Source organism: Chroicocephalus ridibundus, chromosome 4 (genome assembly GCF_963924245.1).
Source record: "Chroicocephalus ridibundus chromosome 4, bChrRid1.1, whole genome shotgun sequence".
Classification (NCBI taxonomy): domain Eukaryota; kingdom Metazoa; phylum Chordata; class Aves; order Charadriiformes; family Laridae; genus Chroicocephalus; species Chroicocephalus ridibundus.
The window spans coordinates 87,071,664-87,093,148 of record NC_086287.1 but is presented as its reverse complement, the minus strand read 5'-3'; the positions used below and the strand labels follow the sequence as shown (position 1 = coordinate 87,093,148).

The 21,485-nt window shown below is 38.0% G+C and overlaps 1 protein-coding gene across 3 annotated transcripts in view; it reads right to left on the bottom strand.

Annotated features, from left to right (window-relative positions):
- The window catches only part of CDH8 (cadherin 8), a 148,986-nt gene that overhangs the window by 77,570 nt on the left and 49,931 nt on the right, over positions 1-21,485 (bottom strand). For all 3 annotated transcript variants that reach the window (XM_063334650.1, XM_063334648.1, XM_063334649.1), the window contains exons 4-5: positions 16,756-17,050; positions 281-400 (exon numbers count right to left, since the gene is read on the bottom strand). In XM_063334650.1, the coding sequence (XP_063190720.1) occupies positions 281-400; positions 16,756-17,050 (415 nt within the window). The remainder of the gene's footprint in view (positions 1-280; positions 401-16,755; positions 17,051-21,485) is intronic.

The window sequence follows — 21,485 nt, the reverse complement described above, 5'->3', positions numbered from 1 at the left end:
ATCCCTAATCAGTTATAAGTCACACGGCATTGCCACTGCCTTCGGTTTTGCTTCAGTAACTTCTGTAATATTAGCATCACCATCACTTGCATTATCATTAACATAGATTTTTCTTTGTCTTTTCACATGATCAGACTCCGATGGAATACAAGTGAGATGTTACAACTCAGTAACACTGACAGACATCTACTTACGCTCCTTGTTTAAGTATATTATATACTCAAGAGAGATGGTCACTTGTGTAAATCTAACCCAGGGATTCACACTCAGAGTCACCCACCTGTATGTGGCTCAATAGAAAAGTAAGGCTGTCCTTCCAGAATGCTATAAACCAGCTTGGCACTATTTCCATAAACTGGATCATCTGCATCTGTAGCTGTGACTTTAGTTACAAAGGTGCCTAAATAAAAAAAAATATACAATTAATGTTTATTCACTTACTAGAAATGTGCATTAACTTATTCAAAAAAATAATCAGAAACAAAAAATAACTTCCTTGAAACTCTAAAGAAATCTCTGAGGTATATGACAATAATAAAAGAAGAAAAAAAAACATTAGTAACAACTTAAAATATTACTTGCGGAACACAAACAAAACATTTTCCTTCAACATGATATATGCCAGCAGACTGGATTTCTGGGTAAAGGAAAAACCTTTTTAGCAGCTGTATTATTTAAGGTTTCTTTGTAGAATGCATTTAAAGCTACCTGATAGATCTGTGTAGACTTCAAGCATTTGCAAAGGAATCATATCAAAGGGATACGAAATACAAGGTTAATAATACAATATAATATGTTGCATTTAAGATTCGCAAAATCACATTTGAAAGAACCTTGCCAAGTTACAGAGGCTGCATAGAAAAGCAATAATAAAAAGGGTTCTTTTTTCTCCTCTTGGCTCGCAGACATAATAACGGTTTGATGTGTCCACAGTGAGAGAGTCAGGACAACATCTATTGTCTCTGAAATGAGTCTCTGCTACTGAGGGGGCCATTGTCTAGCCAGAGGTATAAATTCCATACTCTCTCCAAAAAAAAGTAAGAAAAAATTAAGGAAATTGCCCTTTTTATTTCTTAGGCAACACAGCACTTTCCATTTCTGTAAGAAGCAAAACTGAATGAAATTCAGTAGGTTACATTAAGCTTGCTACAGAGAGGGCTTTTTGGATGACTTCTAATGACGACATTAATTAGGCTAACTATAAAGACACTATCTACAGAGTGAGAGAAAGCAAGAGTAGGAGAGAGGTTAAGGGCTGAATTATGTTTCTTATGTTCAGAAAGGAAAAGAATTACAGCATCCACCAAAATACCCCCTTTCTGAATATGCCAATAAACCCAGCCTCCTCCTCCCTCTCACACCTTGTGTGCTGCTGAATCCAAATTCCACCACACTTCAGGACAGGAACAGTAAGGGGGGAGGAGAACCCTTTGGCATGTCTTTGGACTGTGCTCTTTTTTCTTCTTTCTCTGTACGGCGCATCACTGCCATGGCTTTGGGCAGTTTTCTGCATTACAATACATGCAAATTATTTAGAGGAATATTTGCATATTTAGAGATAATTTGCATATCACCCAACAGCTTCCATTTCAGCCTTTCCCACCTGGCCACTTCCAGGACCAGGGCAAGCTATGGGGCTGGCAGGATTTGGGAGCGTCTCGAGGGATGGATAACACCTCATTCCTGGAGTGGAGGCTCTGTGGTGCTTGAAGTTGTGGAGGGTTTGGTGCACGGGAATAGCCAGACAATTCCCAGGCAAGGGAATGTGGGTTGCAGAAATACATCACACTAGAGGAAAAAATGCCTATGGCTTGTACTGGTCATTTATTTTGGCTACTGAATTAAATTTATCCATTCTTACATGGGGAGAACATCAAAAGAGGGAAGCAGATCAGGTGGCAGTCATGCAAGCTCTATCTACCATGGCTCCATTTGGCAGGAAAGTGTCCCACCAGCCTCTCCTGCTGCTCTGCAGGGTCCAAAAGAATCCGCACGCCTGCACTGATTTGCACCACAAGAAGAGGAACGCGATGCTGATCAATATTACATTGCATCTATCTTTGACAGATGCTCGCTGAACCTGTTCTTGTAAAACATGTAAACCGTACATGTTTTGAAGCATACCTGGTTTTGATGTTGAAAGGTGATCTTATACCTAGCCTTTAACATAATAATCTTAAACCACCCACTGGGCAGGAGGAATGGACTTTATCCTCAACTTGATGGTTGGTTTGTAAGCAATTAAGATGGGAAATTTGTTGTCTGACTAATTACAAATTTTGCTGTATACCCCGGCACTAACAGACAATGCCTGGCAGCTTTGAGTGAAAATGATAAAGGGGACAGATGACACGAATGTGGTCCCCAGCCTTGTAGCAAGTACAGCAGCCCCAGCCTACGGATGATATCCTGAATGACCTCCTTCACATACAGGAGAACAAAAACAGTAACAGGGAAGCAACCATGGGGCACGTTCAGAGGCCACGGCATATGCTACAGAAAATAAATGAAATAGGGAACAACGACGAGGAAGCATGCAGGAAGCTTGAGTTTGGATGTTGCAGGAACAGAGGAACAAAAGAACCCTTTGTGGCTTGCCCACAGTAGTTACAGAGCACGAAAAGATGTAGCTGTTAGAACTGTCTCATGTATTTAAGTTTTGTTGCCTTGCCTTCTCTAACTCCTACACCAGTTGCACGTTCTCCGTTTTGTGGTTCCCACAGAAAGCAAACTCTTAGCCAAGCTGTACCGCCCCTCCGGCAGAATTCAGGCTACAGCCCCGCCACCCCAGCAGGACATTCCCTGCAGTTCACAGCTGCTGTCCCACGCCTCAGACCAAACACGAACATAGAGGTCAGGGCTTTCTGCAGCTGGACTCAAACGAAAATATACGTGTAGGTTACTGTGGGAGAGGCTGCTGCCATAAAACTCCTGTTTTGCAACCTTCTAAGACAGAAGCAGTTTGTGCAGAACATCATACAACGGGACAGGGCTGGAATCAGATAAGGCTCATCGCAGAACACTGACAATTTTTGTAAGAGTATTTTATCTAGGCTGTTTCATTTCGTTTCCACAATATATTTTATACACAAAGGAAAATAAAGTGGAACTGTTGACTTCTTTGAGATTGTGTTTGATTTGCCTAGCTGGCTCTCATTTCAAAGGACTTCAGAAATAATTACATTGCTTGTTTAGAAAGATTTGATATATAACGTCTATTCTTTTCTTATTTCACTTGAGAATTCCTGAAGACTTTTACAGATATTTATTTCAAGATTTCAAAACTTAAATGGGTATGCTGATTCTTTGATAAACGCATCCTTTATCCCAAGTGTTCATTAGACGTTAAAGTTGAATATGCCTTAATAAACAGAGGCAATCAGTGTCTAACATTGCTTCCAATCCTGATTCTCAGCTCTCAAGATTTTTTTCTTGTGATATAAAATAATTTAATCACTTATTGAGGCCCCAAATTTATCTGAAATGTATACATACAATAAAAACACATACATAATAGTCAGTATTCCCATTCACTGTTTACATACACAAAAGGAGGGGGGAAATGGCATACCCTCCTTTCTCTTTCTCTTACAGGTCACTGGAAGTGTGACTATAATCTCACTTAATAAAACTAATGAAGGGAATGGAAAAAGAAAATACTCTTCCAGCTCCTAGAAATCAATTTCTTACACTGCCAGTCTCTGCCACCCGGCACTTCATTTCCAACCATCATACACAGTTCTGAGGAGGTCTGTCAGATTCAGTATTTTGCTCCCAGCAATCTTATTGATGAAAATTGTTTATGAAAGATGTAAGCAATCAGGAAACAGAAATTAAAGAAATTACTTCCACTATTGAAATTAGTTATGCTTTTACGTAGTTTAAATGTTATCACCTTGAATTTGAAGTTTTTTTGTTTTATGCCTGGAATCAAATCTTCTGCAGGTGTGAAAGATGCCACATTAATATGTTCGTACTGGCAATAAGAAGTATATAAAGGAGCAAAGCCTGTCCCCTCGGCAGCTGCAGAGGATGTTGCCGCATCAGTGCGGCTCTGGTTCCGCTGCAAGATGCAAAGGGCCCAGAAGAAGCAGCAACTCATCCCACTCCCACAAGCGACAGAGCCCTTTTCAACCAAGCATGAACAAAAGATTTGGAGCACCGGGAGATTTTTGAGGGTGAAAAGTAATGCAGAAAAAAGGAACTCACAGGCATCATGGCTGTTATTTAGGCAACCTCCCGAATGCAGCAGAACTCTCCGTGCTTTGGTCTGGAGCTTTGGATTAGCAATATTTAAGTAGGATTTTACTCCACTACAGACACGGCAGTTATAAACCACGTGTACATAAATATTTTTTACATCCTTAAAGTGCTTAAAGTTTTAAAGATAAAAATTTTGCATTGAAAAAGCAGTAAGAATGCAGGCAAGAGCATTTATTAAGTAAATGCTCTGAAAAACAACATTCTGTGTTCTACCCAGCAAATAAACAGCTAAGGTTTCTGTTTGTGTTTAATTTTGACTGCATTTGGCTTGTGTTTGCTTCTTTGTCAATGCTACAACAAACTCATTTAGCTAGAGACTAGAAATTTGAAATGGTGCCATTTTTATAAGAAAGCCACTATTATAGTCCAAGGCACTGTTGTCCTAATTACAATAATATAGCAGTTTTATATAATCTGGCCCAACAACATAATCACTGTTTCTTTTTTTCTTTATGTACCTAATATTGCCTTATATAAAACAAAACCAATTTTTTTGATAGATGAGGCAAATTTTAAGATGTTCGGTTAAAAAACTTCCTGCGTTTTTTTCTAAGGTACAGGTTTGCAATGCTAATGACCCTGAGATTAAATATGGACTGCAAAGAGATTCAAGAGATTTTAATTAATGAACACTTCTAATGTGATTTAGCCATTAACCATTGCTGATTGTTTTACTCTGTTAGCGTCAGGTTTCGTAGTTTCTCTTTGCAACAGGCTAGCAATCAGAGACGCAATTAACAATAAAAGTATTTTTATATGGCAAGCTAAGAAAGCCTGTGTTTGCTGGCAAACTAAGATTAAAAGCCATCATAAAAATAAGAAGTGTGTGCTCAGCTAGTGCTCTTCTGTTGTTCTGGCTGGGTTTTTATGTGCAAGTCAGGGTACAGATTCTGCACATTAGTCAGAAAGAAAAATGCATATGCTGCCAGAGGGAGTAGGAAAGCAAATTTTTTGGTGTGGCAGTGAAGTGTGCGTACTGAAGGAAAAAAAAAATTATATATAAAAAAAAGAAACTTGTGTGTTCTAGAGGAGGTAGCATAGTCGGTGCCAGAAATTTACATGAATCCATATTCAATGAAGCAACCATTTTGTTGAAAGATTGTAATGGCTGGTAAAAATAAAAAATGTGACCATAATGCAACCTAGTGGGACCGTGTTTTATCATCTTCCCCAAGGACTTCTGGGTTGTTTTGCTTTTCTGATGCCCTTTTTGGTCTCTCTCACTCTCTCCTACTCCTCCCAAATCTTGACATGCCGAAATCTCCACTTAATTCAGAATATCTGATTACCAATCTGACAGGGCGCTAAGAGTATATTTGCATGAAAAAGACCTACCATTATTTACCAACTGTTTTGTTTTTCTAAGAGGATCACTGTGCTTCAGAACCTCCAGCTAGATTTTGAGTTTGGGCTGATAGTAGTGGTGCAGCCAGCAGTGGTCAAAGCAAAGCATTGTTTGTATTCAGCAGGTCAGATAAGCATTCTTTCCAAAATGAAGCCTTTTCTTCTCTGTCCTTCTTTGCTATAATCTCTCAGGTAGCATGACAGTTGTTGTCATGGTAACTATTTTTTATTGAATAAAACTGCAATAATCTCATAAAAACCTGTATAACTTCTTGACATGTAAATCATTACTGCCTCAAAGCTGAAGAAACTTACTCTTATTTGTTTTTCATTGTTGCTGATTTTTTTAAATACAAAAAAAATAGTTTTAAGCCTTATCATCCTGTATTATTCCACGGGAGACGATTTCTAAACACAAAATCTCAGAATTAGAGATTACACTAGCCAAATAAAGAAAACGTATATGGGATAGAAATCTGTGTACTGCACTTCAGAACTTGCTAACCCGTGCAAAAATCACATATAAAATACAACTGCTGGTATCTTAAATTGCATAGCTTGGTGTCTATGCAGATATTCACACATCTACGTGGGTATGTTGTATGAGAGTTTTAGGGTTCTTTTGCAGATTGTACGTTATTTCACTCCTACTATCTACATCAGTACTTGAATGTATTTTTATTATTATTAATAGTTACTTTACTGCCAAAGCTTCAAAAGCCCAATACGTGGATGAGGTCCCACAATGCAAGAAAGCCCTCTCCCCAGAGACTCCAAGAGCCGAGTACCAGGAAAGAGAAAGGCAGAGAGAGAACTGCAGAGAGAGGAGGAGAGGACCCAAGGATGGAGACGATGCTGGGACGCAGTGCTGTCGGCACACCGGGGTGCTGCTGCCAGGTTAGCACAACTGCCCCCAGCGCCTACAGGACTTGGGCATCATGGAAGGGTTTTAAGGACTGCTTTGAGGACAGATGACAGAGGTCTTGGTGTGGGTTTTTCAGATCTTCCCACACTTAAAGGAAAGCATACGAAAAATAGAAATGCACCTGCTTTTTAAGTGTCCAGTGGCCCCCTTTCAGTGTCAAAAAATTAATGTAGGTGGGAGATGACATCCTAAGCAGTGGAAAGGGGTAGAGATATGGGCCAGAATGGTCCACTAAAGGAAAAATGGGCAACTTACGCTTGACATGCTAGAGATACAGGAAGGCCAGAATGTATTCTACTATATCTATAGTTGAATCCTGTACACAGCCACTCCTAGAGGGAGAAATGAGAAAGAAAATTTGTGTACTTTACAGATGTAATACTGATACGTGGGTGATGAGAACCATACAAATACATAGATAGATACAAGACTTCACTTAATCTTCTGCAAAGAGAAAAACAACAACAAAAGCTTCCTTACAATGAGAAATTGTACAAGGAGGAATAGCTCCCCAAGGGAAATAACAGAATCCTCCTCACTGAAGAGTTCACTCTATTGCACAGGATGCTAGATAATGTATTCTAAGGGAAAACCCTAGAAAGACAGGAAGATTAACTAATAGGGTAATTTGTCTTTCCCAGCTGTAATTTATTTGACTCTAAGTAGTGAAATACTGTGATGCTGCCATGATCTTGTTTGTGATGATTAAGATAAGGAAGAAGGAAAAGAGGGTTATTCATACAACTCAGTTTTAGGCTCAACTGGCTAAATTAGATACCTAGTTGCACTAGCTTTCTGCTCTATCTAAGAGAGGAAGGCAGAATTGTCCTCTCATGGGATCCTTCTTTCTCGGTTGACCAGAGAGGAATCCAAATTAAATTAGCCAGCTAATGTGAATGTTTACATTTCAATCATATGACTACTCTCTTATGTGTGTGTACTCCAAATAGGCCATAGCAGCCTATAATACTAACCCTCCAGGAACTTCTTCAAGCATATACGCTGGCACACCAACATACAGGACAAGTACAAATCTGAAAGAAATTTGGTTTTGTTTACCTTATTTTCCATAAATTTATATGAACACCTATATGCACTTATATACCCATACAGACAACTTCCTTCTGAAGTAAACTACAATTGATATATTTCATACTCTGTTTTTTAAAACTAATCTAAAAGATTACAGTAACAAAGTATTACTTGTTTGTTTTATATAAGGAGTTGTATGCAACATCACTGAAATGCCCAGCAAAAGAGATGTGAGAACCCAATACTCTACAGACCTACAGGAAATGGCAGATGCTGCCCCGAAGAACTGACAGTCTAAACCATAAGTTTTAACACTTCCGAAATCTGCTTTAATAAAGGGATCTGAAAGAATCAAACAGGAGCAGCTTGGTCAATAGCAGGAAATAAGCACTACAATAAATTCAGAAGTGCCATGCTGGAAAATGCAAGAAACTCTTTCCTGTTTCCACCAGGAAAATAATCTTTTCCTATACCTCCGCTATACTGTCAGGTTTAGCTCCATAAGCAGAAAAGGAATCTGAGTTGTTTCTTCCAAATGTTACATATTTCTTAATGCAATTTTTAGAGTAGACAGTTTAGAAAATTAATGAAATCTTTAAAAATTGTTAATATCATGCAGTAATCGTAGGAGTCAAAATCTCCGAACAACTGAATATTCTACCACATGTAACACAATGTTTTTAGATTGCTCATGTGTCATTTTAAGGATTTTTTTTATCATGTGAGGGAAATGGGAAAAACATACTGTATGCAAATGTGTAACTGCAAAGTATGAAAGGTGCTTGCTATGCATAGGAGAAAAATGCCTTCTGTACAGCCCACAGACAATGGAGCAAGCTGGCAGCCTTCAGCATTTACAGCTGTATAATGAGGGCTGTAGGAAGCGTGGCGGTGAAACCTAATAAGCTGCATATTTTACAAATTTTTGTGCATAAACTAATTGTTTTAGAACTCTGATGCTGCCTTTTAAACATGATCTTTTGGCAACAAAACTGTTTTACATCAGAAATATATATTCAGATCTAGTGATATAGATAACTCTCTGGCAATTACCCTTGCTGATGTTACCTACTGCTTGGATTTAGCTTGTGTGAACCTAAGAAGGAAGGACAACGCCTTTTCAGTTTTAAGGCTGGCAGTTCTTTCTTGCTACAATTTATAAGATGGTGCCATTAGAGAGCCTGCAGGTATTTCTTTATAAATTCCCCTGGGTGTCTGTTTGTTAGGATTAGAATACAGTTTGTAACATCACAGCCAACAGTAGAAGGGTAAAATATATTTTATGTTTGGCTTAAGGAATTATGTTTTCTTTTCATGTTATTTTTTTATCCTCCCTTTAGATATCACCCTCACTACAGAATATTAATTGATATTTGTGATAGATGTGGGAAATAGCTATTCTTTTGTTCAGGACGTTTTGAAAGACTGCTTGTCTCTAATCAATTGACTATTTCATCAGGATTCATTCTGCGAGATCCCCAGGCAAAGACAGTAAAATTGGATGATCACTGTACACTATATTTCCAAGCAGAAAAAAAAGTACCACAAGGCTTGTTGATTTCGACGGAAGTTTCAGGTTGTGCCCAGGTGTATTGTATAAAAATATAAATAAATAATAAAGTAGCCCCAGCTGTTTACTGCAGAAATTCTTTCATTTGTAACTTTCTGTTGTGAAAACAGCAAACGGCTGGTATAATCTTGTGGCTTTGATGCTCTGCTTGCTTTGTTTGGTAGACTGAAGCCTACATGGCAGCAACCGTAATCCAGGTTGCAACAGCAGACTCTGAAATATTGCCCCCCCAGGCCAGCGCGGAGCCAGCATATGGCAGCAGAGAGCGCTTGGGCCCCGGGGAACGGGGAGAGTTGGATCCGCTGCCCAGCAGTACTCCACCGGCTGATTCACCGAAAGCCGTATCGACAGCAGCTCCACGGGCAATTGCTTATCTGTATTCAGGAAGAAACATTAAGTGCTGCAGATTCAGCAACTAAACAAAGACAGAGGTACCAGTTCGGGGCAGGGTGGGGAATGACCAGTGCCAGACAAAAAATGGATTCTGAATTGGAGCTGAATCTCATTTTCACAAATGTCGAGTGTGTCCATCAAAGAGACGTCTACCACAGCCCATCCGAATTAATCGAGTTTGAGCAGCATTGGTCCCCAGCGTTCTAAAGCTAAATCTTTTGCGTTAGAAGAGTGATATAAGTTATACAAATAAAAATTTATGTGAAAATATTACCACGCTGAATTTTTCTGACCTAGAGCCTTCTACCTCGTGGTTAGAACTTGTCTACATTCCCCACAATTGAAAAAAGAGAGAATATGTTCCAGTCCAGTTGTGGGGCATTTCCCAGAACCTCCATCCAGCAGGAATCTGTACTGGTCTGCCTCCTCTCAGCTGCTGTTTCCTACTCAGGCATCATCCACTGGCCAGCAAACGGGCTCACATCACAAGCGTAGCTGCTTGGAAAAATGAAACGGCATGCTTTCAAAGCCAAGAAAACCAAACCCCCGCCACTGGTTTAAACAGTTTTTTCTTCAAAACTTGAAATTTGGGAAAAACTGTGAAAAATTCTTGCTAAGAGTGGATTTAAACTTGCAACCAAAACAGAAGGTATCAGAAACCTGAATGAAAGACTTATTTCCATATAGTCGCGAACAGAAATACAACGACGTGTTTGATATGCACAAATGAAAGCAACGACAAAGGATTTCAGAAGCAGAAAATCTGCAATGAGAACAAGATGTTTGTGACTATGAGATAAGAATCATCTGGAAAAACAACAGCAAGGAAGATTCTTGTAGGACTAGAGAAGCATGCACATAAGACTGCCAGAATTTTCTCTGCTCTGCCCTCGTATTAACAACATAGAGCGATGTCCGTCTGTCCTCATCCTGTGAAAGAGGAACTTCACAGGAAGATGTATTCCTCTATATGGGACTCCATTAGGAACTAAGACTTCAGTTCTGATCCAAAAAGCTTTTTCCTGAGGAGTTTATCTTCACTATATGTCATTTGCACGACGTTCCTTCGTGCAAAGGGAATGCACGTGTGCAAAAAATGGAAAAATTTTTGGCGGAGAGGAAAAAAGGCAGCTTTTGCCTAAAAAACCACTACACATTAATAGCTCCATACTTTGCACAGGGAACTTAGGGCTTGTTTCTAAGAACCAGACAGTATCTTCAGAACCTGAACATTCAAGCACCTGCTGCCACGGGTACCAAGTATTCTGAGCAATTCCACCGATTTTAGCAACTTTGTATAAAGTCAACGAACTAGCTTAGTACATTTAGGACAATGTAGGTCAGTGCAACTAACGGGTGAGGTTATAAACCCCTAAAGAACAGTATCATAACTTCACCCATGGTCCTCGAGCTCATAGTGGTCATTTAAGAATATTTAAGAATAATATAAAAAGACAATGACATTTTCTATCAGGCCTCATGAGAAACTGAAAATACAAAAATAATAGCACATACTCAGAAATATGTCTTATTCGAGACTCAATAACAAGTCAAATAAGGAGAAGACTGTCTTGGGTCTGAATATATCCTAACCAATTACTTAAGGTTACTTATGACTTTGCTTTTGGAACCGCGTCTCAGAGAAGCAGAACATACAGAAGACTTTAAGCACATGCGCACTCACTAAATAAATCTCTCACGTAAAATCTCTGCAGTACCACAGCTAGTGAATTTGATTATGCACAAGAGGAACAAGTGGAGGAACAAGACAACATGAAGATATACATTTTCTAACAGCTGTTACATTGTTGCCATATTTTACAACATCTGCTGGTTTTTTCTTAGCTTTTGCACTCCCTTTGCATTTACCCTTTGGGATAATTTGTAGTTGACCCCAGTAATGTAGTCCTTTTACTCTACAATTTTGTGACAAACTATCATTGATTTAACAGTCGTGCTCAGTGCCTTAAAAATCAATGAAGACATTGGAAAAAAACCCCAGTAAGACAGTGTGGTTGATCTTGATAACATTTCAGGTCAGGTTTTTATCACAACTTTCTAATTTATCAAGTTATTTTATCACTATTCATATCAGACATTGCATGTTGATTTCATATTCAGCAGATTCTGTCCTTTTGCAAACGATTTGTAACTGGAAGAGAACTAATATCTCTGGGAGAACTGGAAAGAAAAGCTACGCTCTGCTTCTACTATACATGGCTATACTAAATAACTCTGTTCTGCTTTTGAAATAAAAATAATAAAATGATTGAATGATTTCTTATTTACAGCGGTGTAATCAAGGGCAAACTTTGATCCAAAGGAAAACATCGCTAAGGAGATGCTGGTGCCAAAATTGGAATCTGATACTCTGACTCAACTGAAAGCCTAAACCCTTTCCAATAAAGACCTTTTTCCCCCAGTAAATAGTTTTCATGGAAGAGTTTAAGGACAAAAATACTATTCTAAGCTTTTTCACAGTGTTAATACTTTCAAGTATTAAAGAAAACAACATTTCTAGAGCAATGGCAGACTGAATTCCACTGTAAGTATTTTAAGATGGAGGGCTTTTTTATGACTGTCAGGGAAATTCTTAATATTTGGAGATTAAAGTTTGTCTGTTTACCTTAATTCAAGCAAACTATGAGAGAATTCTCTTCCCTTATGGCTTTTGTTCTTTTTCCATCTGTGTCCTTTTTCATTTTACCAACACGTTTGTCACTCTACTTCTGTCGTCTTCTGTCTTTCAACATGACACGAGCTGTCTAAACACTCGGCTTCACTAAGAATGAAATCAAGAAATTTCACTCCTCATTCCTCTCCTGAAAAAAAAGATCCTGGAACTATACTGTTGGGAGATACTATCCACTTTTGCTCCCATTATCACCTCTGCAGCACGCTTTCAGGGAATTCACGAATCTGTGTGTAGCTGAGAAGGGCAACACAGAAACAGAACGTACTCTGGGGGGGAAGGTGGGGGTGGTTTGATGTGTTGGTTTTTTTCTTTTTCCTTTTCTTTTCTTTAAACAAGCTACAGGACCAGTTCCAATTACCCTTGTGGATCTTCTACGATTGCTCATTCATTTACATAACATGCCATCTTCACTGCAGGCATATATACAGAGCTCACAGACAAATGGGGGAAAAAAAAACATGAGTCATGGGGTTCTTCCTCCCAGCAGCTTAGCTGAATCTCTTGTTAAAAGGTTTTAACTAGGTTTCATTCCCAGTGTGTCCCCTTTACATCTAAAAGTGATTAAGCAAGATTTACAGACAAATTAAATTATTTCCTATTTGTGAAATGCAATACTGTCACAATGAAGTGATTCCACAGATTTCACTTTTTGATCTTTAATTCTTTAAGAAAATTAATATCAGAATTAAAAGATTAAAGTGTGAGTTTCAGCAAAGAACATATTCTCCACATACGTTATTATCTTTCACAAGCAAATTCATTGCTTTTGAGCTGGGGAACAGGGCTCACTATGGTAGCTTATATAGGAATTACATAAAAAAAGAAAGGAACGTAAAGATGAAATAAGGGAAAATTCAATTCAGTTCTCAAAACTTTTTCTGGAACGCGCTCCTCTCTTTCCTCAGAGAGAGAAATAAATTATTTCAAAATAACTCTGAACGTGGTGACGATACACAGCACTCAGTACGTGTGTGGGTGTGTGTTCTGCGAAGACAGCTGAAAAGTGAGCATCATTCCTACCGGAGATAACACAGTGTAATACTAATAGTCGTTGCACCAAGTCGTGGGAGGAAAGCCATGCAAATCCTTTTCTTTTGTTTTTGTAGGGAAGCAGGATTTTCCAGATATCACTGATACCTAACATAAAAATGAAACAGGCTGCATTGTGCCCATATTTGTGCGATAATCACATATACCGGCAAACACACACATTCACACGTACCACATGCAGAAAGGTTGCGCATACACTGCAGTTCTCACGTCCCCACAGCGTACCATTCGCGTTCTAGACAGCCGTGCAAAAATACCACTGACGTTCACATACTACATAAGACCTGTAACTAATGCACCTATTGAAAAAACTGCATTGTGTCAGAACCTCAACATTACCTTACAGAATAATGAAAGGTTAATGCGTTCATCTGTCCTTTATGCATTTCTTTCCACAGAGGTCCAAAAATAAAATGCCTTGTACTGCATCCTCATTACATAAGTGCTATATATATAGCATATGAGCTCCTCTTCTGTTTCAGAGCAGTCAGGACTGGTATAAGCATTTTGAGGAAAGAAGAGGTTTAGTATAACTTTGTTTTATCCCGAGTAAGAACACTGTCTAGTAATGACTGTGTTGTAGAAATGTCAAGGCTGAAATTAGCCGTGGGTGGAGATCTCTTTTAGGGGAATTAAGTAAGTGGATAATGGAAGTGAAATACTCTTAGTGTGGCAAAAAAAATAAAATAAAAATTTCCTTGAACTCTGAAAGGAGACAGAGTTGTCTTATAACCATTATAGAGGAGTTACAGTAATTTTAAGAGGACTAACAAAACTTAAAGAAAGTTAAAATATTTTACGGAGCATCATTTAGTACAGCTCTTGGTGTTGCTACCTGTGGGTTAAGAGAGGAAGACAGAAGGAAACAGTAACAGCAACATTGGTGAAGGGGTAACGTTCTCATCTTCAGCTTTCCAGCCCTGGAATTTGGTTCCATCAGACGTTAGGATGAGGCTTGACTGTGTATGCTGCACAGATTTCGCAGTCATTCGTGACCCATGTAATGCAATGGCAAACATACTCTGAGTTTTGAAGTGGCAGCTGAGAATTAGGTTTTGTTTTTCAACAAAAGAGCAGGAGTGTACGTTTGTGCTTCTTTAGAGAAACAGCTTGAAAACATGCACTCCCAGGAATGTCACATAAAAGACATGCAAGGTCCAGGGATCATAAGGGATAAACAGGCAAAACTTGTGTCGTTTCAGTAATAAAGGTAATAAGTGGTACACTTCTGATATAATCTATAATGAATTTCTACCTGTATTTGTGTTGTTAGAATAAATTTGTTTTGGAACAAACTCTTCCACGCAGCCTAAGAATACAAAAAATCTGGAACTACATGATTTCAGAGGCAGTTCAGGGAAGAACCACGCTAGGGGAAATAGGTGAAAGAATACCCTCCAAAAGCCAGCCCCTTTCACTATTCCCTGAACTGACGTCCACGTCCAGGCAGTGGTCATTGCTTCTACAATCTTCTACTATAGAGTTTTCCCAGATAACGCTTTATCTTTTTCTTCAACTATCATGACCTTCCTTTACATTTTCCCCTCCTCTTTCACCCTAACACTTTTCTCAATTGTTTCACTTTCCCTCTCTTTTATTAATGTTTTACCTTTTATCCTCTTGCTTCTATTGCACTTTTACCATCTTTTAAACCTCATGTTAACCAATTCACTAAATTTTCATTCATCTGATCTTCTGACTAGTTTCCTGTTAGATGGGTTGTTTTTTTTCCTCATCTTCTTTACAGTGAATACCTCTTGGATAAGGGCGATGTCTTTACTAAGTATTATAAATATCATGCATATGCACAGATATAAATTATTTTTAACAGTAGCCATTGTGATCAGAAACCATCTTTTCTTGTCTGCATATATCTTCATTTTCTTTTTTCCTAGAATACCAGACAAGTCTCATTCATATAAGGATTAAGTGCCTTCAGTTTCCCTTCCTCCTTCTCCTACTCCCTGCTCTTTTTTTCTTTTTTTTTTTTTTAATTTATTTTATTTAATTAAGCCATTTTCTTGCCTAGAGCTCAGCAAAAATATCTTCTGAAAGCAGGTCCATATTATGTCTCTGCTGCTCTATAATTAAAAGTAACTTAACAAATTAAACCTATATTTTGGAAAAAGAACTGACATGCAGGCTTGAAAATTCATATATCGGTTTTGTCACAAGCAATTCAATGCAACCAAGACATGAAAATCTGTTGGGGAAGTGCTGATAAAAAAAATGAAGCCTCAGGTATCACCATCTAATCAGCACACCGTGGTTACATTTGAAAATGACCTGCTACAACTGGTTGTACTGAATGTGAGAGGATGGTTCTGGCTCCTCGCATTCCTGCTCTTTTAAACTAAATAAGACAGAATGGTGGTTTTGAAACTTTTTGATAGGGTGCTGCTTTATTTTGCAAAGTGCCTGGGCACTCCTTCAATTATCTTGCTTTGACAGATGTAGACAAATTGCTGAAAAGCACATTATCCTCAACCTAATACCAGAAAACACTAGAATTTACCCTGCGTTTCATGGCCAGATGTTGATGTCTTTGCTTATACTGAATTCTTGTATTACCCTGAAATTGACTCTTTTGGTTTGGTGGGTTTATTTCCCTTTTGCTTTAGTGACAGCTAAAGATCACCTGCACTGGAGATGTATGTATCAGGGGACGGAGGACCAGAGTACATAAATACATACCTCTGTAAGTACATACTTATACATTTGCAAATACAGAACAAGGGACAAGCTATGCCAAAAAAATTAAAAATGTAATATATTAATCCATGAGGAAATACATTCACATTAATCCGACAAAATGAATAAATGTAAGTAAAATCTATCAAGAAGATTATTTCCTACTCCTGTCTTTTTCTCCCCTTTCACACAGTTAATTTCCCTTTTCACCATCTTTTTCCCCGGCTTTCTCTGTTTTCCCCTTCCATCTTCTGCACAAATCCTACGGCTAATTGGTTAAGTCCACTCTAGAGCCTAACCATCAATTCCCAGACACTGCATCTTTCATTTCAATGTTTTTTGGCTGATTACAGTTGCACTTAGAGGAAAACAAATAAGTATGTATCAACATACTGCAAGCGCTACATCTGTGTATGAAAATACACAAACAGATAATTAAACATCAACAAAATATCAATAGGATTAGAGCGTCATGTTGGAACAAATCTTGATAAATCCTTCTCAATAATAATACTCTAACTACAGCATCATAAGGGGAATATAAATTTAGCCCATTAAAGTGTTGTTGGACAAAGAAAGACACATTAATACATCTGTTAGTCATTTCCTTACTACTGAGGGACTCTACTATTGTGCTGCAGATGAAAGCTTTGGCCAAGAAGAGATTTGAAAATATGCAAATTAATGCTAACAACATAATAAATATCTTATTATTCATCAACAACTCAATGGCATACTGGCATAGTTTAAACTGTGAGTAATCAAAGTTCGTCCATGTTTAGACATACGTACCTACAATAGACATTTCTGGAACCGTGGCATGATACGGGCCATCAACAAACTCGGGGGCATTGTCGTTGATGTCTTGAACCTTAATAATGAATTCTGAGGGAGGCTCCAGAGGTTTGTTTGTGTCCCTGTCGACCGCTTGAGCTGTTAGAGTGTATTCCGCTTTTTCCTCACGGTCAAGCCTTTTCATTGCGTGAATGTCTCCAGTCTTGTCATTGATCACAAAGATTGTTCCAGCTCCATCTCCTGACAGGATATACTTGATTTTGCTGCTGCCAGGATCCAGGTCTGTGTGTAACTAAAAGGAAAAAAAGCATTTTAGAGACAAAAATTACCCCCAGATTTTTTTTTTTGCGTTGGTCTAACCATACATTTTGTCAAGCTATTCTTCTGTACTTTAATCTTAGCACCAGTGATCCATATCTCAGCTGGAATACACAAGGAGAGTCGGGATTTGTATGCATACTAATCAAAAGTGAATGTAATCATAGGCATAATTAGACTTTCTATTTAAAAAGCAGCTGTTATATATATTTTAAATCCCTGTTCTAAAATGTAAATGTCTTCAGAACTATTATCAGCCAAAATGAACAAGCACAAAATGTCCTTAACCTATTAGATCATAGGGCGAATGAAGGATTAACAATAATATATATTTTAATCTAGCTTCTTATTTTTAGTTATTACTTTCAGCTTATTTTCAGGTGACTGAAAATGGCTGAACACTGGCATCTATGTAAATGTTGTCAGGGGAAGCATTCACAGAAATTTAGAACCGTATAACTCAGCTGTTAGCAGAACTTAACGGGTTCTAAGATCTTTATTCTAGAAATATTTTCCCTGAAAAAAAGCTTTGTTAAAGCAAGTTTCCAGGAATACAAGAACCCCTCTTACACACATCTTCCCATTTTCCTTAACGCCCATTAGAAAAAAACAATATTTAGACTGTACTTTTCAAAAAACAAGATAGGATTATAACAACCTGAAACAGTATGGGAAAACAGGTTTTCTTCTTTACTTTGAATTTTTTTTGTTAATTAAAAGCCTGAACTGACGAACACTAGAGACAAAGGATTTCCTTTTTTTTTTTTTTTGCAGGCTCAGAGCCAAGTAATAAATATCAGATTATCTCCAATAATTTTTAACTTGAGAGGGCGAGCGCACCAATTGGTGAACCATATGTATTAGTGTCAACACATTCAAAAATACAGGATAACTTAAATATACAGTAATAGTGCTTTATAATTCTATTGACTATTAAATCTAAGACACTCAATATGAACAATAATTAGTGGTGAATAACACGTCACTAAAAATGTAACTTACATTCATTATCATCTGCCTCACAAAAAGTCTGAAGGAAATACACGGAACCTGTTGAGGAGAGCTCCAATATGACTTGCAACAACTCCTACCAGACCTGTTCCCATTTGCTCATTTTTGTGCAGAGAGCTTAACAGAAATTGTTGCTGGTTATGCATTTTACTCTTCCATTGGCAGCAGTGGCTGCTAGGGCTGGGTAGCATTATCATTTAAGAGAACCTACATTAGGATATTAAAATAGGTGTGGAAAAAACCCCATGTAACGCTGGCTACAGCCAAGCCAGGAGCAGACTTTTATGTCATACCACAAGTAGGCTCTGCAGGTTCTCCAGTAGATAACTGGTCACACACAGCAAATAAGCTGTTCAGGAACAGGAGCTTAGAAAACTCATTAACAGCACCTTACAAAAAGGAATCTGGAATTGTTGCAATGAGCACAGCAGACAACGGCAGCCGGGTCTGATTTTCCAGTTGATCTGGTTTAATATATGTACAAAATCCCGGGCCACCAGCGTATTCTCTGCTCTGCAATAATAGCAGAACTCCCACTGACTACAAGAGATGTAACTTCATCCTCTGTGTTTTTGCTGGGCAACACATTATTACCACACCAGCTATTACCACACCATTGTTTTAACAACTTTTAAAAAGCACTTTAACTGTCTGTGAATATGAATGACTCAATCCAGTTCACTCTTCCTACCCAACCCACACAAACATACACGCAGACATCAAGTGACAGCTGAGTCTTTTTTCCAAAAACTCAGTCTGGTTGGGGTTTTTTGTAGGTGCCTTCAGCTTTTACTTGAGAACAATCAGCACAATTTACATTGCCTTAATTTAAGATAATAGCACTCTCCTGTTGGTTGGTACTGCAGTTTTGTCTGCTCAGTAAGACATGTTATTACAACTCTTTCTCTTAAAGACTATTATCGCTATGAGCAGGACTATACTCAATCTAGGTATCAGCAATGTAAAAAATTATTTTCAGGGTCCCAGAGACTGGCAAGATCAATCCAGAAACTGTTTGTGTTTTAAACAGATTGTTTATACTTTAAGCATCTGTTTGATCCCTGAATAAAAACTATACATTATTAACATTGCATATGAAGGCTTTAGCAGAATGTTCACAGATGAATTAAGTCATATCAAAACATTGTCTGGACACACACAGCTCAGCAAAGTAATTGGGAACACCTCAGCTCACCCAACTACACAGAGCCCTACAGTGAAAAACTATAATCTGAATTTCTAAAATGCACTAGCTGGATAAACTAGATATCCCACACGGATATCTGAGAATGCGCAAAGATTCTCCGATTTGCTAATAAGTAAGAGAGGCTCTTAGTATAACCTCTAGCGTAAGTTTTACCCGTATTATCCAACAGAAGTTATGGTTCATAAATCAATTCTGACATAAATTAATGTAGAGCTATAAAACCTTTAGTGCTGGTAAGATATCAACAGTTAAAAATGAAAAAAAAAATCTATGATTACTATTAATTGTTTCTTCTAATAACTTAAAGTCATTTGTACCAAAAAAAAAAGAAATAGATATTGCTAATTGAAACACTATAAAATGAAAGGCTAAACATTAAACAAGAAGTGGAAGAGCTAGAAGCATTTTATAAACTTAAAGTTGAAACTGCGTCTGATTAGCAGAAGATCATTTTTTTTACCCAAAGATTAACAGTGGCAAAAATGACAGTAATTTGTTTTTAGTTCTTAATAAAAAACAAGCCATAAATATGTTGTTTCATGAAATCATACACACTTCTAATGGTGAGCATCCAGAGAGACAGATTAAAATATCTTCTCTAGGTTTTGAAGCTCTTACACTCTCAATATCAAAATATTATAATAAATGACCTACAGAAGAGCCATTTTTCCAAAATCATTTCAGTGTTTGGATTTAGGATTAAAACATCTTCATCTACTTACAAAGTTAAAACACAGCACTGAAGTGAAATTCTAAGACAGAAAGCCTAGTATTTTTTTCCAAGTAATATTTCCTCTCTTCTACTAGATGTGAATGATAATTTACAGCAATTGTCAAGCTTCAGCAAGCTGTGTTCATGTGAAGGTTAAAGATCATTAAACACATAATTATATAGGGTCTGGGTGAATGATAGAGAGGCATAATGAATACGGTAAATGAATATCGGTTTCTGCTGAAAAGGCCTCACAAATGTTGTAAATGTGAAACTGCTTTCCACACCTGTAGCTTTATTTGTTGCGCCTGTGCTTGAAAGCTGACCTCTTATTTTCCAGAGCAATATTGAGAAATGTAACAAGAATTTCTATTTTAAAAAAAGGAGACATCTATAGCTAGCCCCTATGTCCCACTACTAGACAGCATCCCAAAACAAAAAGAAAACCATGTTTCCTGGAAAACTTAATCACGTTCAGAGTCAAACTCACCTCCTTTATGTGAGATTCAGTTAAATAGACTTCAAAGGAAGTGCAATCATCTTCCCCCACCACTGCCCTGCCTGTGGGACTACAAATTCAAACATCTCTCTCCCTTAAAGTAGCGGATGCAGTCCCATCACCCAGTTGGTGCCTGGTTTTAGGGCAACAGGAGAGGGTGTGGATCCTCTCCTGTTTTAATGGTGATGCAGATGCCGTCTATTAATACCCTGCTAATGGCTCCCATGTAGCCTCAGCACAGGTCTGTTCCTAAAACATGAACTCACTCAAAACGAACCCTCTGAACACCACAGTTACTAATCATTCCTTTGCTATTCTATGTTACAATACAGATGATAGTCAATAAAGCCAGTATTAATTAACAGCACACACAGTGTACTTCCACCAAACTAACGTTATTTTCACTAATAATGAATGCATATCTAAAAGTATTGCCAACACACTATTCAAATATATAACATATATTTATAGTCTTCCACGTACGTGCACTACAAACATGCATAATTACAATCAATGCAAGAGAAATTGCAGAGAGGAAACTCAAAGAGCCTCTACATTCTGTACATGTAGAAGTACTACTCTGCAGTAAAAAACAGATACATGAGCACGTTACTGATATTAAATTCTCCTATTCCATAGATGCTTCGTTCACCACATTTTTAACCATATTTTCTTAGAAATCCTTGGTTCAAAACTACGTATGCAGCCAAGGACTTAATGTATGGACGAAGGCTGCAGAAGCTCCAAGCTAGGTTTGTGAAGTTCTTGTGCAATTCTGAGTACAGAAAGAGATTTATGAGTCTCTTCTGCAGATGGAAACTGTCTCACCTGCGCTCAGTCAGCGACCTGGCAAATCAATGGGAGTCAAAACAACAGCTTGCTCAGCACAATGAATTTCATGTTCGAGCCATGTGTTCACCATCAGGAAAGTACATAAAGCACTTGGGCCGGGTCCACGCCCAGAATTAGCAGGAAGCTGC